Source organism: Phoxinus phoxinus, assembly GCF_949152265.1.
Source record: "Phoxinus phoxinus genome assembly, chromosome: 10".
Taxonomy (NCBI): Eukaryota; Metazoa; Chordata; class Actinopteri; order Cypriniformes; family Leuciscidae; genus Phoxinus; species Phoxinus phoxinus.
The window spans coordinates 35,451,280-35,467,701 of NC_136885.1; the positions used below are offsets into that span (position 1 = coordinate 35,451,280).

Consider the following 16,422-nt stretch of genomic DNA (forward strand, 5'->3'; position numbering starts at 1 on the left):
TAGCTGTGTTTTATTCACGATAAAACACGGCTTTGACCGCTTCACCCGACGGTTCTTTGGTTTCCCTTCAGCCGTGACTTACTCACGATACAGCACAGCCTCTCGTACCTTATTGCTAACATATAGTAGTCAACATTTGAAGTGGATCAAAAAAAGTTAATCAAAGTTGTCCTAAGACAAGAACGGGTATTGTTCAAAATGTATGTATACCTTCCATGAAAGTTTTTCACCCACTTCAAATGTTGACTACTGTGTATATATATATATATATGTGCTTACTATCAGTACTATAAAAGAGCTCCTTACTTACATGTTCATCTTTCTTTAGTGTGTAATGTTGATGTTTGAGCATTAAAAAGTTCCAGTTCTTCTCTATATCAGTGTTTCTGAACTCCTGAAACGCCTCCATTGTGTTCTTGAGTTTCTTCCGGGAACGAACACGTCTCAGTATTCCTCATTATAATAATTAATGCGCAGAATAAAGGGGCGGGGCCTGGTTGAGTTAGTTAGTAGTGTGTTAAACTGGCGGTTATGGTAAGGGGCGGGACATTCCCAAACACACTCGAAGCGCTCGACCAATCACAACACACCGTTTCCAGCCGACCAATCAGAGCACAGTGTGCTTTTCAGGAGGAGGGGCTTCATAGAGACAGGAACTAAACTGGTGTGTGTTTCCCGAAAGCATCGTTAGCAACTATAGCCGCATTTCCACCGCGGGAACTTTCCCCAGGAACTGGGAACTGTGGGCTGGGACTCGGTGTGTTTACACCGCAGGAATCAGGGTCTAAATGAAGTTCCGGGTAAATATTTCCCCCTCAGAAAGTCCCTGCTGGCGAGGTAGTACTTTTTCAAAGTTCAGGAACTTTCAGGGGCGGGACTTGTGTGCTGAACATGCTGATTGGTTGTGTTCACGCCGCATTTTGATTGGATGACTCCACGCAGCATCCTATTTTAACCGGCATTTTTAAAAATCTATTGTGGTTCGTGGCTTCATGCAGTGAGAGTCTGTCTGCAAATATGGAATTTAATAAAATAAAATAAACACATTCGATGTCCGCATCGTCTAATTTTATAGCATTACGAGCGTTCTGAACTCGCTTTAGTATCAGTGCTCGTCTCTTTTCTGCCGTTTGGTTAATTACCTCGTTAGTAAACCAATACATCACAAACAACTGCAGCACAGTCTGAATCTCCTCCATACTTATTATAAATGTGGCGCTCAAAACTGCTTACTGTCCGCCACAGACTGGGAGGAGCCGTCGCGCGCAGTTTATAATCTTCCCGGTACTTTAGACCGCGGTGTAAACGCAGAAAGCAACCGTTCTGGGGCAAAAAAGTTCCTGGGACAAATTGTTCCGGGTAATTTCGGTGGAAACGCGGCTCATGTGAACACGTATGTGCATTATAGCTCGCCGCCACATCACTAATGCTGAATCTATTATCATTTTCTTTATATTCAAAACATTTTCAGACCTTTTTTCCTAAAATAATTGAATGGATGCTATCTTTTGAACTCTTGGCATGAAAACAAACTGAGGTTTCTACCATTCTTTCATGATTTTTCATGTTCATCACGATTTCAAAATAAAGGTCTGAACACGCCTTAGGAGTGTGAACATATTCTTGTTAAATTACGGTAATTTATTTAGAAAAATCAGTCACCAAATATATAAACTAGAGATTGTAAGCTTTCAAATGATATTGTCAAGATTAGTTTAGGTTTAGTATAGGATATTACTGTTGGGTGCCAATATATCTCGCCATGAGTGATTACAGTGAAGTGTGTAAGCCTCACCCGTGTCATATCCTCTAGGTAAGCTGGAAATGAAGTCGTCTGCATTGGCCAGCTTGGCAGCAGCGTGTACTTCTTCATCCGAGGCGTTTTCTTTGCCGTATCTGATGTTTTCCAGCACGGACCGAGCAAACAGAACCGGCTCCTGCGACACCACACTAATCTGAGCGGGAGGAGATTATAAACCGGCTCAGCAAACTAAGAAAAACTCTTATTCATATTCACTTAGATGCAGATATTAGTGTAAAGCAGATATTAGTGTAAAGCAGATATAAGGATCACCTTCTCATGCAGATATTTGTCCTTGTAGCTCAGCAACGGCTTCTGGTCCAGTAAAATCTCCCCGGTTTGAGGCTGGTAAAATCTCTCCAGCAAACTCACAATAGTGGTTTTCCCAGAACCCGACGGACCCACTAGAGCCGTGATCTGGCCCGGCTTCAGCTCCAGAGAAACGCTCTGCAAACACCAACAACATATTTAAAATATATAGTATTTTCTGAACTTGTAGGATCAATGAAAACAAACATTCGGAGAACATTGCTTTTGTATGAAAGCTTGCGTCCGCCATGGGAAAAAACTATTTAAAAGATATTTGCGACTTTATATCTCACAATTCTGACTTTAGATCTCATAATTCTGACTTTATATCTCACAATTCTGACTTTAGATCTCATAATTCTGACTTTATATCTCACAATTCTGACTTTAGATCTCATAATTCAGATTTTTTTCCACATAATTCTGACTTTATATCTCACAGTTGACTTTATATCTCATAATTGGAAAAAAAATTCTCATAATTCTGACTTTATCTCACAATTTTGACTTTATATCTCACAATTTTGTCTTTATATCTCATAATTCTGACTTTAGATCTCACAATTTTGACTTTATATCTCACAATTCTGACTTTAGATCTCACAATTCTGACTTTAGATCTCACAATTTTGACTTTATATCTCACAATTCTGACTTTATATCTCACAATTCTGACTTTAGATCTCATAATTCAGATTTTTTTTCCTCATAATTCTGACTTTATATCTCACAGTTCTGACTTTATATCTCATAATTCAAAAAAAAATTATCATAATTCTGACTTTATCTCACAATTCTGACTTTATATCTCACAATTCTTATAATCTTACAATTTGGACTTTATATCTCAAAATTCTGATTTTTTTCTCATAATTCTGACTTTAGATCTCATAATTCTGACTTTAGATCTCATAATTCAGATTTTTTTCCACATAATTCTGACTTTATATCTCACAGTTGACTTTATATCTCATAATTGAAAAAAAAATTCTCATAATTCTAACTTTATCTCACAATTTTGACTTTATATCTCACAATTTTGTCTTTATATCTCATAATTCGGACTTTAGATCTCACAATTTTGACTTTATATCTCACAATTCTGACTTTATATCTCACAATTCTGACTTTATATCTCACAATTCAGATTTTTTTCCTCATAATTCTGACTTTATATCTCACATTTCTGACTTTATATCTCATAATTCAAAAAAATGTTCTCATAATTCTGACTTTATCTCACAATTCTGACTTTATATCTCACAATTCTTATAATCTTACAATTTGGACTTTATATCTCAAAATTCTGATTTTTTTCTCATAATTCTGACTTTAGATCTCATAATTCTGACTTTAGATCTCATAATTCAGATTTTTTTCCACATAATTCTGACTTTATATCTCACAGTTGACTTTATATCTCATAATTGAAAAAAAAATTCTCATAATTCTAACTTTATCTCACAATTTTGACTTTATATCTCACAATTTTGTCTTTATATCTCATAATTCTGACTTTAGATCTCACAATTTTGACTTTATATCTCACAATTCTGACTTTATATCTCACAATTCTGACTTTATATCTCACAATTCAGATTTTTTTCCTCATAATTCTGACTTTATATCTCACATTTCTGACTTTATATCTCATAATTCAAAAAAATGTTCTCATAATTCTGACTTTATCTCACAATTCTGACTTTATATCTCACAATTCTGACGTTATAATCTTACAATTTATGCTTTATATCTCAAAATTCAGATTTTTTTCTCACAATTCTGACTTTATATCTCACAATTCTGCCTTTATATCTCACTATTTGGACTTTATATCTCACAATTCTGAGTTTATAACTTGCAATTATGAGTTTATATCATGCAATTCTGAGAAGAAGAAAAAAAGAGTCAGAATTGTGAGAAAAAGTCATGATTACCTTTTTATTTTTTATTCAGTAGCGGAAACCAGCTTCCATTATATTACTTTGTTACTAATTTATTTTACCATAATCTGTCACAATTTTGTTTTTTAAATTTCCAATTGCAGTAATGAGAATGAGATTATTTTCAGTGCATTGCAGTAATTAAAGCATTAAAACGTGCTTCATTGTCAAATATAGTGTCATAATACAAAACAGGCTTCTTTTTCTTTAAGCAAAACATAATTATTTTAACTTTGTGAAATATAACAGGAGCTTTGTCAATGCCCACCTTCAGCACATCTGTGTCCGGCCGCTTGGGATAAGCAAAGGTGATATTTCTGAAGCACACGTGTGCGTCTAGCGTCCGAGGAGCGAGAGACCCGTCTGGAGGAACATCGGGCTTGCGGTCCACATACTCGAAGATCTTCTCTGAAGCCCCGACCGCCTTCTTTACATGCGGCCAGTACGACATCAGTACCTGTCACACAAGAGCCAGGGGTATCAACGCACAAACTGGACTAGAAGGAAAAAACACTGGTGGTTTCTCATGCAAAAGTCACAAAAATAGTCACACTTGTGTATGAAACAAGTATTCATTACTTCAATGAGCTCATTGTTTCTGCATTAAATTATTACATTGTTTAAATTACTACATTTTTAGCTAACTGTGATTTTGAGATGTTCATTTCTGAAATACATAATCTCTGATAACGGATCACTCTAAATTGTAATATGGACTCATGCATTTTCTGTAAAGCTGCTTTGAAATGATGTGTATTGTGAAAAGCGCTATACAAATAAATATGAATTTAATTGAATTGCAGTGAAAAATGGAAACTGAATGGGAGACGAATTTCATCTAGTGGACACCTTAGGTACTGCGGCCAAACACAATCTGACTGAAAGCTAATTTTTTGAGATATCAACCTCAAATTTTTATTTATGGTTTTGATTTTCTCACAGTTTCAGAGTAAAACAGTTTTTGAAAATATACATTTCATATAAAAAATTTAAATACGGTAGTATTTTTGCACATTTTTCATAACAATAAACGTAAAGTTCTGTAACTTTTTTTAAAGCAACTTTTTCCCCCCACTTTTTAAAACTTTTTTCACTTCAGCAATAATCTGCCAAGTGTCGTCTTTAAAATTAGATCAAACTTAAATCTGATTTAAGTCCAATTTATGTCCTTAAATTGGACATTTCATTTTCAGGACTGTGCTCAAAAAGTGAATACCGTAAATGGATTATAAATACAGCGTAAATATAATTTAGGACCATAAAATCCCCTAAAAATACAAAATATTAAATAAAAAAACATTATCAAACTAAAATGTTGTACATTCATTTAATTGAAGGGTGTATGAATAGTGAGCCTGTGGTCAAGCGGACAGGATTTGAGGGATTACCTCCACAGCTGATGTGAACTGAAGCTCATACAGCACAAACGACACCAGATCACCGCTACTGACATCACTTCCTGTCACAAGCCGTCCTCCATAGTACAGTATACTGACTTTCAAAGCCAGACTGGACATCTGAAAAATGCACGTTTGATTTCAAACTCTGACTTCAGGATGCATTTGAAATCGCTCTAATATTCAAAGCAGTGTTTGTCCCAGAATGCACACATATGTGATCCCGGACCACAGACCCAGCACGGGTATATCTGTGGCGATAGCCAACTATACATTGTATGGGTCAAAATTATCCATTTTTCTTTTATGCCAAAAATCATGAGGATATTAAGATCATGTTCCATGAAGATATTTAGTAAATGTCCTACCGTAAATATATAAAACATGTATTTTTGTGAGTGAATGCAGCACAATCGTGAACATAAATGCACAACTTTAAAGGAGATTTTCTCAATGTTTACATTTCTTTGCTCCCTCAGATTCCAGATTTTCAATAGTTGTGTCTCGACCAAATATTGTCATATCCTAACAAACCACACATCAGCTTTCACGTGATGTATAAATAAAAAATTGACCCATGTGACTGGTTTTGTGGTCCATATGTTCAAAATTAATACTGTGCACAAAATGCATATGTTTGTAAAAATGTGCATTATTATACCAACAAGACTCACACTATTGGTCCAGGTCGAGGCAGCGTACGCGGCGGCTTCCACTTTGTTCAGGGCGTACGTGTCCTCTAAACACTTCTTGTACCTCTGGGTTTCTCCGTCCTCGTTAGCAAAGCTCCGGACCGTCTTCATGGAGGAGAACGTCTCCGTCGCAACATCGTTGGCTTTCGCGAGAGAGTCTTGCACTTGCACAGAGAGTTTCTGAGAGGGAACATCAGCACACATCAACACACATGCACACCGTGAGGACAACACCAGATGAAGGTGTCAAACATATGCATATCTTTCTCAAGAATCACAACATTCGGAAAAAGCTGCATGATTTTTTTTTTTCAGTCTGATCTTAAAGTCAAGTGTGAATTTTTTTTTTGCATGATTTAGTTATATTATAAAAGGCAAAATTGGCAAAAAAAACATTGATTTTTCATAAACTGGTGGGTTTTGAGATTCTGGGCTCTTTTGATTACTTTCAGACTTATGCGAAAAAAACATCTAGAATTATAAATGCATATTTCATTGCACTTTATCTATTTGCCTCTGTAGATTTATACTCTGAAGTTTTGTACAGAGTCAATGAGATACTATTATAGTTTTTTTAATATATTGAATCTGCTTTTTTTGTAATTTTAGTTAGTTTTTAAAGTAATTTTGTTGTGTGTTTTTGAAAATTTTAATATATATATATTGAAAATGTCAAAAATACTCAACAAAATTACTTAAAAACTAACTAAAATTACAAAAAAATTACATTTTTAATATATATATATTAAAAATGTCAAAAATACACAGCAAAATTACTTAAAAACTAACTCAAATTACAAAAAATTATTAATTACATATATATATATATATGTCTATGTAGTTTTTTATTATTTGTATTATTATTTTAGTCCAAGTTAAACTAGATTAGAATGTAAGCTGAAATAAAATACATTTAAGTTCTTTATTTTATTTTTATTTTTTCAGTTGATTTATTTTATTTCACATGTTTTTTTTAATGGTTTTAGTTTCAAATGTAGTTTTATTTAACTATAATTACCCTGGTTCACGTATCATTTGTCTGATTCATGTAACATTTAACTCCTTAAAAACTTGTTGATAGTATTTTCTGATTTATGGGGTGATAAAAAATGTGTTATCCAATGTTAAAATTTCTGTTCTGTAAATGCATGCAAATAAGGGCATGTTTAATTCGGTTAGTTAATGCACATTTACATACATAAACCTGGACAATATCAAAATGTAAAAAAAAAAAAAATCAGACTGAAAGCTAATTTTTTGAGATATCAAACTCAAATTTTGAACACAACTTGTTTAGATTTATGGCTTTGATTTTCTCAGTTTTAGAGTAAAACATGTTTTTGAAAATATATATTTAATATAAATAAACGTAAAGTTCTGTAACTTTTTTTTAACTTCAGCAATAATCTGCCAAGTGTTGTCTTTAAAAAGATGTCAAACAAGCATTCAAGAATTACGAGTTTAAATTGGACTTAACTGAACTAAACCTAACATTTTTTAATATGTTAAATATGAGGGAAGAACAAAACACTAACTTGGCATAGATAAACAGGAAAAAGTCGACATAATCAGTTAATACTAGGGCTGTAAACGATTAATCGCGATTAATCGAATCCAAAATAAAAGTTTATGTTTACATAATATATGTGTGTGTATTGTGTATAATTATTTTGTATATATAAATACACACACATGCATGTATATATATATTTTTTTTATATATATATAAAATAGTTCTATTTATATATAATATAAATCATATAAAAATATATATGCAGTATATAAATGCAAATATTTCTCAAATACATACATGCATGTGTGTGTATATTTATATATACAAAATAATTATACACAATACACATTATGTACCGTAAACACAAACTTTTTTTGGATTCGATTAATCGCGATTAATCGTTTACAGTCCTAACTTATATATGATCCGATTTATATCAATGTTACCTGGTAGAACCGGCCGGAAAATTCTGGGATGATCCAGATGATGGGGAGGCCGAGAGCGGTGAAGATGGAGAGCCTGACGGAGAGCAGCAGCATGGAGCCGAAGAGGAAGAGGATGCGCATGAAGTACCACATGAGCAGACTCAGCTTCTCACTCAGAGACTCACTCATGGTGTTGGTGTCGGTGGTGATGCGGGACACGATGTCACCTGGACAGGGAACCGGTTAAAGTCACATCTCTATTGAATTATGATGACTGCAGTAAAATGAATGACACTTCAAATCAATATTTCAAACAAAAAATATCATAAACCAAAGTCCTTTTTAATTCGCCACATCTCTATTGAATTATGATGACTGTAGTAAAATGAATGACACTTCAAATCAATATTTCAAACAAAAAATATCATGAATCAAAGTCCTTTTCAATTCGCCACATCTCTATTGAATTATGATGTTAAATATCTTTTAAAATTAATGGAAAAACTGACACTTCAAATCAATATTTCAAACAAAAAATATCATAAACCAAAGTCCTTTTCAATTCGCCACATCTCTATTGAATTATGATGACTGCAGTAAAATGAATGACACTTCAAATCAATATTTTTAACAAAAAATATCATAAACCAAAGTCCTTTTTAATTCGCCACATCTCTATTGAATTATGATGACTGTGGTAAAATGAATGACACTTCAAATCAATATTTTTAACAAAAAATATCATAAATCAAAGTCCTTTTCAATTCGCCACATCTCTATTGAATTATGATGTTAAATGTCTTTTAAAATTAATGGAAAATCTGACACTACAAATCAATATTTCAAACAAAAAATATCATAAATCAAAGTCCTTTTCAATTCGCCACATCTCTATTGAATTATGATGTTAAATGTCTTTTAAAATTAATGGAAAAACTGACACTTCAAATCAATATTTCAAAAAAAAAATATCTAAACCAAAGTCCTTTTTAACTCGTCACATCTCTATTGAATTTTGATGTTAAAAGTCTTTTGACTGTAGTAAAATTAATGGAAAAACTGCTCAATATTTCAAACAAAAAATATCATAAACCAAAGTCCTTTTTAATTCGTCACATCTCTATTGAATTTTGATGTTAAATGTTAAAAAAAATGGAAAAACTAACACTTCAAATCAATATTTCAAACTAAAAATATCTAAACCTTGACAAAAAGAATGTCTAAATATATATAACCAAATATACAACCTAATAAAAGTAAGTAATTATGACTAAAGCCTCTTTATATGCAGCTATATCTAGTGGTTACACCACGGCATTACAGATATTTAAAAACACAGCTTTAATTGAAAAATACAAGACAGAATCAGCAGCAACACTCATGTGATACAGTTAAAGCGGTGGTGTAATGTCCTTTTCACAAGATGTAAAATAAGTCTCTGATGTCCCCAGAGTGTGTGTGTGAAGTTTTAGCTCAAAATATCCCACAGATATTTCTATATATCACTTAAAATTGTCACTTTTTGAGTGAAAAAAACACACAGTTTTGTGTCTGTCCCTTTAAATGCAAATGAGCTGCTGCTCCCGACACAGGGGGCGGAGCTTCAAGAGCTCGTGTTCCGAAATTTCAAAAAACTTTTAGGCTTTCATGTTCAAACCGGAGTCAGACGATGATGGAGAGACTCAAGAAGAAGAACAACATGTAGAAGAACAGGACATTTCTGAATGGTTAGTTGATGAATTTATGTAGATTATGTAGTTATCTTCTAGTCATTGATTAGCATATCCATCATGATAATCTATAAATCGTGTTCTGGGGGCGAGGCTTATGTAAATTTTAGGGTTGGTGATGTCACTAACGGGAGGAATGTCGTGTAGTTCCTATCAGCCGTTTGTTGTAGTTCTTAAAAAGCGATTTCTTTAAAAGCAAATATCTCCCTTTGCTCTGAACTTTGAGCGTTGTAACTTTGCAGATGTTGTTTATGATCAAACACAACATTACACACTCACTACAGCTAGAAAAGAGGAATTATACTCAACCACTCCCTAATGGAGTTAGTGTGCAGGTTTACCTGTGGAGGCTTTATCGAAGAACGCGATGTCCTGTTTCAGGACCGACTGGAAGACGAGCGCCTGGATGGACGTGTGTATCCGGCTCATGGTGATGTTGTAGATGAGGTCACACACAAACTCACACACAGCGCTGCGGAGAGAACGGGTGCAAATCCTGAGATGTGCTTTAATCTTTAATGCTTTAATAAGGTGTTGTTTATCTTCATACCCTACGGGTCAAAAGTTTGGGGTCGGTGAGAGTTTTAAAAATGTTTTTGAAAGCTCCCCAAAGCTGCATTTATTTAAGGCGAGACACGGCAGGCAAACACATTGTGTTTTTTTACAGGTCAATTTTGAGATTTTGGGCTATTAGTCTTCAATAACATGTCTTCTTTCAGACTTGTGGTGAAAAAAAGTCAGAAATACACATTTAGGTCTTTATTTTACTAACTTTGTCTGTTTGCGTCTGTAGATTTCTCATAAATTCAGCAAAAGTTGTCGTTCTTAATCAACATCTCTGTCTCCTGTACAATGCTGTCGGATCCAAATATGGTCAATTCCTTTTTATCAGCAGCCAATCGTGAAAGTAAAAGAGCTGAATGTGCAATCTCATTGGCTGATGATAAATCTTTAAAGCCCGTTTTCTCAAAATGACTTCTCTCATTCTCCAAGTCTGAAATCTCCACTTCAGTCGCACCGAGATACACCAAACCTTCCAGTCTTGTGCCTAGTTATATTATGAAGACATTTACTGAGGGATTTGTAAATATATTATTCCTAGCCTGATTTATATAACATTTTATTCCAAAAAACATGGCGAAAATATTTTTTTAAGGCTATTGACAGTATATTCTGATTTACAGGATAACAAAAGTAGATATCCATAAATCCCTCTGTAATTTCCCATCTAATATGTGAACACAATGAAAAAATAATTTTGAACCTGGCTTTATCCAATACTCAGATTTAGTTTTTTTAAATATATGCAAATTAGCGCATATTTACTTAGATATTGCCTAATTTGCATATTTAAACATTCAATTACAGAAAAGTTGTAATACATTTTTTTCTCATCTTAATGTAGGTAATCAACTGGGAAAGTTTCATGGTGATTTCTGCTAGATAAAAAAATTACCCTATTCACCACTAGTGTCTCGCCTTAATGAATAGAAAGAACAGCATTTATTTTGTGACATTATAAATGTCTTCACTTTTAATCAGTTTAATGTGTCCTTGCTGAGTAAAAGTCTCACCGAACCCAAACTTAGTAGTGAACAAGATCGGGTTACACTTTATTTAGTAATATTAAGCAACTACATGTACTTACTATAGGGTTAGGGTTAGGATTAGGGTTTGGTTGAGATGCATAATTTACTGTTATTACTACGGTAAGTACATGTAACATATGTAACAAGGACACTGTGTCACCCAAGACTGTCTTTGTGGTCTCACCTCATAATGGTCATCAGGGTCATGACAGTGATGGCGTGGTTAAAAGCCTCAGGCTCGTCTTCATTCATGATCCAGTCTGTCATTTTACCGGTGTAATGCGGAATCGCCATTTCACCTGTGTGGAAAATATGAAAAAATATGAAAAATATGCATGTTAAAAAAAAAAAAAAAAAGTGTGTATTCACTGTGTTTGCAAACATGATATTGTGTGCTGAACAATTATGAGAGCAAACTTGACCAAAAGTGAAACTAAAAGTGACATGCGATCACATTTAACTTTCTTTCATTTGACAGACTATTTAAGTTTTGAATTACACTGTGGGCTAGATTTCAAGATAATTATTTACAGATCATAAATCCATAACAGGAAATAGAGCCAGATACATTAATAACACAATATTTACTCAAATTGTAGTACGTTAAATACAATTTAAATAACTAAATAAAAGGGCATTATGTATTGTCTAGGCAATGGGTCTAAAAATATATTTAAAAATAAATACAAATAATAATAATAATAATTTAAAAAATAAATATAATACAAAATTTAATGATTTAAATAAACAAATAATACATCTAACTATACAGTAATGTAGTAATAGCAACAAAATATTTTACAAATTATATTTTAATTTTATGTTATATCAATTGCACAAGGATGATCATATTTAGGGATTATTTTTATTTGTGATAATAACTTTCTTTCATTTGACAGACTATTTAAGTTTTGAATTATCTGTGGGCTAGATTTCAGGGTATTATTTACCGATCATAAATACATAACAGAAAATGGAGCCAGATACATTAATAACACAATATTTACTCAAATTGTAGTAAGTTCAATACAATAATAAAAAAATAAAAAAATTAAATTAAAATGAATTAATATGATGCTCACGAAACATTTATGATTATTCTTCATATTTGGATTTTTTAAATTATAATAAAGGGCAGAATTATGTATTATCTAGGCAATGGGTCTACAAATATAAAATAAATAATAATAATAATAATAAAATAAATAATTTTTTAAACTAAAATAATCAAAAATGTAATATTTAAATAAACAAATAACACATCTAACAATACAGTAATGTAGTAATAGCAACAAAATATTTTACAAATAATATTTTTATTTTATTTTATGTCAATTGCACAAGGATGATCATATTTAGGGATTATTTTTATTTGCGATAATAACGCTATGAAACATGCCAAATTGATGCATAAATTATGAACTCATGCAAAAAAAAGAGAGAACCAATGAAATATTATGAAATATGAATATTAAAAATAAAAAATGATATACATGGTAAAATAAAACCTGTAGTTTGCCCAATAATTTTGTCAGATAAATGCCTTAACCAAGTTTAGTGTTTTGCTCTTCCCTCAAAATATATTTTCCTCATATCTTGATGGTTTAATTGAACTTATAGGGTCATTAAAAACAAATATGACTTCTGCCATCTACTGTATGTATGACATTTGTACCTAACGAAGATATAACCACAAAGACGAAGACGGCTGCAAAGCGTCCACTGAACGGCTTCATGTATCCCAGCAGCCTTTGCAGCGAAGCCTTGCCCTTCTGCTCTGGTTTCTGCTCTTTGCTTGCTGGAAGGAGAGTGAGTACATGGCGCTTCCACAGCAACAGAGACAAAGCCAACACCAAATACCCCTGCAGAAGCTGAAACATAATCAGATTTTAATACACACAGACCTGACATTTCAGAAACTTTTCCAGACGTATGTTCGCCATTTAAACCTTTGGTGTTGCTCAATCATTTTCGACTGAAATATTTAAAAAACATTTATTTTTACAATAGCTACTTCATCAGAATGGTATGAAACTCTGTGATTTGATTAGAAAAATCACCAAACATGTATAAACTGGTGTGACTGTAACACAAAGCAAGATTTTGCAAATGCAACAAACAAAAAACTCCAGACACACACACTCACACACACACACTATTATACAAACACACACACACACTATTATACACACACAAATGAACTGGTGTGGCTGTAACAATTGAGCCAGAAGACTCGAATAAGAGCCTGAAATTATTTATTTAATTATTTTTTTTAACTTTTTTTAATTTAGATGTTAAATGTCTTGACTGTAGTAAAATTAATGGAAACACTGACACTTCAAATCAATATTTCAGACAGAAAATATCTAAACCTTGGCAAAAAAGTTGTGAGATATCAAAAAAATTAATTGCGAGTTTATTTCTCACAATTCTGAATTTGAACTGCAATTTCAAGAAATAAACTTTTTTCTCGCAATTGTGTGTTGTAAGGTCAGAACTGCATGATATAAAGTCAGAATTGTGAGATATAAAGTCAGAATTGTGAGATATAAAGTCAGAATTGCGAGATATAAAGTCAGAATTGCGAGATATAAAGTCAGAATTGCGAGATATAAAGTCAGAATTGCGAGATATAAAGTCAGAATTGCGAGATATAAAGTCAGAATTGTGAGATATAAAGTCAGAATTGTGAGATATAAAGTCAGAATTGTGAGATATAAAGTCAGAATTGCGAGATATAAAGTCAGAATTGCGAGATATAAAGTCAGAATTGCGAGATATAAAGTCAGAATTGCGAGATAAAAAGTCACAATTATTTGTTTAAATGTTTTATTCTGTGGTGGAAACAAGCTTCCATACTAATCTGCCTTTGAAGAACTGATTTTTTTTTAAGGCAGTGTCTCTATTTGAACATGAAATACAGCTTTGATAAAAAAAAAAAGTAAAAAAAAAAGATTTTAACATTTATTTTCAATTGGAAAAGAAAGGTCAAAATTAGTCAAAAATAATAACTTTAAAATTTAGAATAAATTCTAATTTCAATAAAATTTTCATGTTGAGTTTACTTAAATATACAAGTACACTTGAAATTAACACTAAGTTAAGTGAACTTGTTTAAGTACATTAAATAATCGTCAAGTCTGATGAACTAAACAATTTAAGTCAAGTCTACATAAGCACCAAGTTAAGTAAACTTAAATATGCACGTTTTGGGAGACCACATTACACAATTAAATTGAGGGAACGAGTTTACTCAAATCAATTAAGTTCAATCGACTTATTAGGGAAAAACTGAAAAGTGTGCACAAATAATCATAGTAACATAAAAATCTCTCAAAATGCAAAATACTAAAGATTATCGAACAAAAATATATTGCATTGATTTTACTGAAAATAAAAAAAGTTACATTTCAGGTGTTCAGTCACTTTTTACCTCGGCTTAATGAACAACACACACTGTAAAAAAAATGTTGGTTTAACTTAAAAAAGCAAGTTACCTTGTTGCCTTCAAATTTTGAGTTTGTTGTAATTAATTTTTTTAGTTAATACAATGAAGAAGAATGGTTTAATAAACAGAAACTTAAAATAGTGTTATCTTCACACATTAGTTATCGAAGTTGATTTGACAAAAGATAAAAATTTGTGATAACAAATCATGAAAATGTTTTTTTAAATCAGTGTATTACGGCACATCTTACCCCTTGCCATGTGTGCCAGCCCCACACCAGCTCCACAGTAGACCTGCCACAGGCCCAGAGGAAGGAGATATACACCGGGTAGAGGAGGCCGTGGACCACAGCCGTCTGAACGCCCTCGAAGCCTCTCATCCACGCCGGGCTGCCGGAGTAGGAGAAGCTCACTAAGAGCAGGAGCGCGGTCCGGGCCAGTCCGCCGGCCCACAGCGTGAGGAGCGCGTGATGGATGAGGGACGGGGACAGCTGGACGGCGCCGATGAACATCACCGTGAACACGTCCACACACAGCGCCAACACGGCGAACAGAGGAGCGGCCATCTTGTCTTTCATCTCCAGCTGCCAATCAAACATCAGGATCAGACACACGTTAATGACAAACACAGAGATATATGTGCAATAAACATGTAGTTCTCATGTTACAAACGAACCGCTAAAGCTAGCCTACGCTAGATGGATTGTTCTAGCTGGGATCAATTACAGACATTTCAAGTACAATGCAACAAAATAAATGTACATTGTAAATAAATACAGCTCAGAATGTATAAAACAAAGAATAACATCAACAACTAAGGTATAAAATGAACATAATAATAGTAGTAAAATACAGAAATTAATGTTTATAATATCAGGGCATTTGAAAAGCTTTACAATTTGTTTTTGTGATCTCACGTTTGAAAGAGTTTCAAAGTATATTGTGAGATCGGTGTTATAAAAGGTAATATAGGAGGGTTTCTTTTGAGTTATTTTTGTCTTATGAATATAAAATGTCGCCAAAGAAACTCTGAAAATGAGAATATGGTGCAAAAAGTTCATTTATTTCAGTAATTCAACTTTAAAGGTGAAACTAATATATTATATAGACTCATTACATGCAAAGTGAGATATTTCAAGCCTTTATTTGTTATAATTTTGATGATTATACAGCTTATGAAAACCTTTTCACAATATTTTGAATTTGGGGTTTTCATAAGCTGTATAATCATCAAAATTATTACAAATAAAGGCTTGAAATATCTCACTTTGCATGTAATGAGTCTATATAATATATTAGTTTCACCTTTTAAGTTGAATTACTGAAATAAATGAACGTTTGCACAATATTCTGCATTTTTGGCCACTTTTTATTTATTTTTACTGGCCAAAAAGACCAGCTAAAACCAGTTTGGCCAGTCTGGAAGCCTAGACTGGTCTTAGCTGTTTATTTTCCCAGCATGTACAAAGTAAAAGAATGGTGTATGTTGTTCAATGTGGGCAAATCAGTTTCACTTTCACTCATTTTCCACATTTTCATTTCAACTCAATGAGATTTGCTTACTTATAGCGCGTTC

At 32.9% G+C, this 16,422-nt stretch overlaps 1 protein-coding gene across 1 annotated transcript in view; it reads right to left on the minus strand.

The window, feature by feature from the left end:
- The window catches only part of tap1 (transporter 1, ATP-binding cassette, sub-family B (MDR/TAP)), a 30,957-nt gene that overhangs the window by 14,211 nt on the left and 324 nt on the right, over positions 1 to 16,422 (minus strand). The window contains exons 2-11 of the mRNA XM_079625378.1: positions 15,098 to 15,430; positions 13,075 to 13,270; positions 11,584 to 11,698; positions 10,152 to 10,282; positions 8,102 to 8,307; positions 6,125 to 6,322; positions 5,442 to 5,570; positions 4,322 to 4,510; positions 2,075 to 2,248; positions 1,796 to 1,955 (exon numbers count right to left, since the gene is read on the minus strand). Coding sequence (XP_079481504.1) covers positions 1,796 to 1,955; positions 2,075 to 2,248; positions 4,322 to 4,510; positions 5,442 to 5,570; positions 6,125 to 6,322; positions 8,102 to 8,307; positions 10,152 to 10,282; positions 11,584 to 11,698; positions 13,075 to 13,270; positions 15,098 to 15,424 — 1,825 coding nt within the window. The 5' untranslated portion in view covers positions 15,425 to 15,430. The remainder of the gene's footprint in view (positions 1 to 1,795; positions 1,956 to 2,074; positions 2,249 to 4,321; positions 4,511 to 5,441; positions 5,571 to 6,124; positions 6,323 to 8,101; positions 8,308 to 10,151; positions 10,283 to 11,583; positions 11,699 to 13,074; positions 13,271 to 15,097; positions 15,431 to 16,422) is intronic.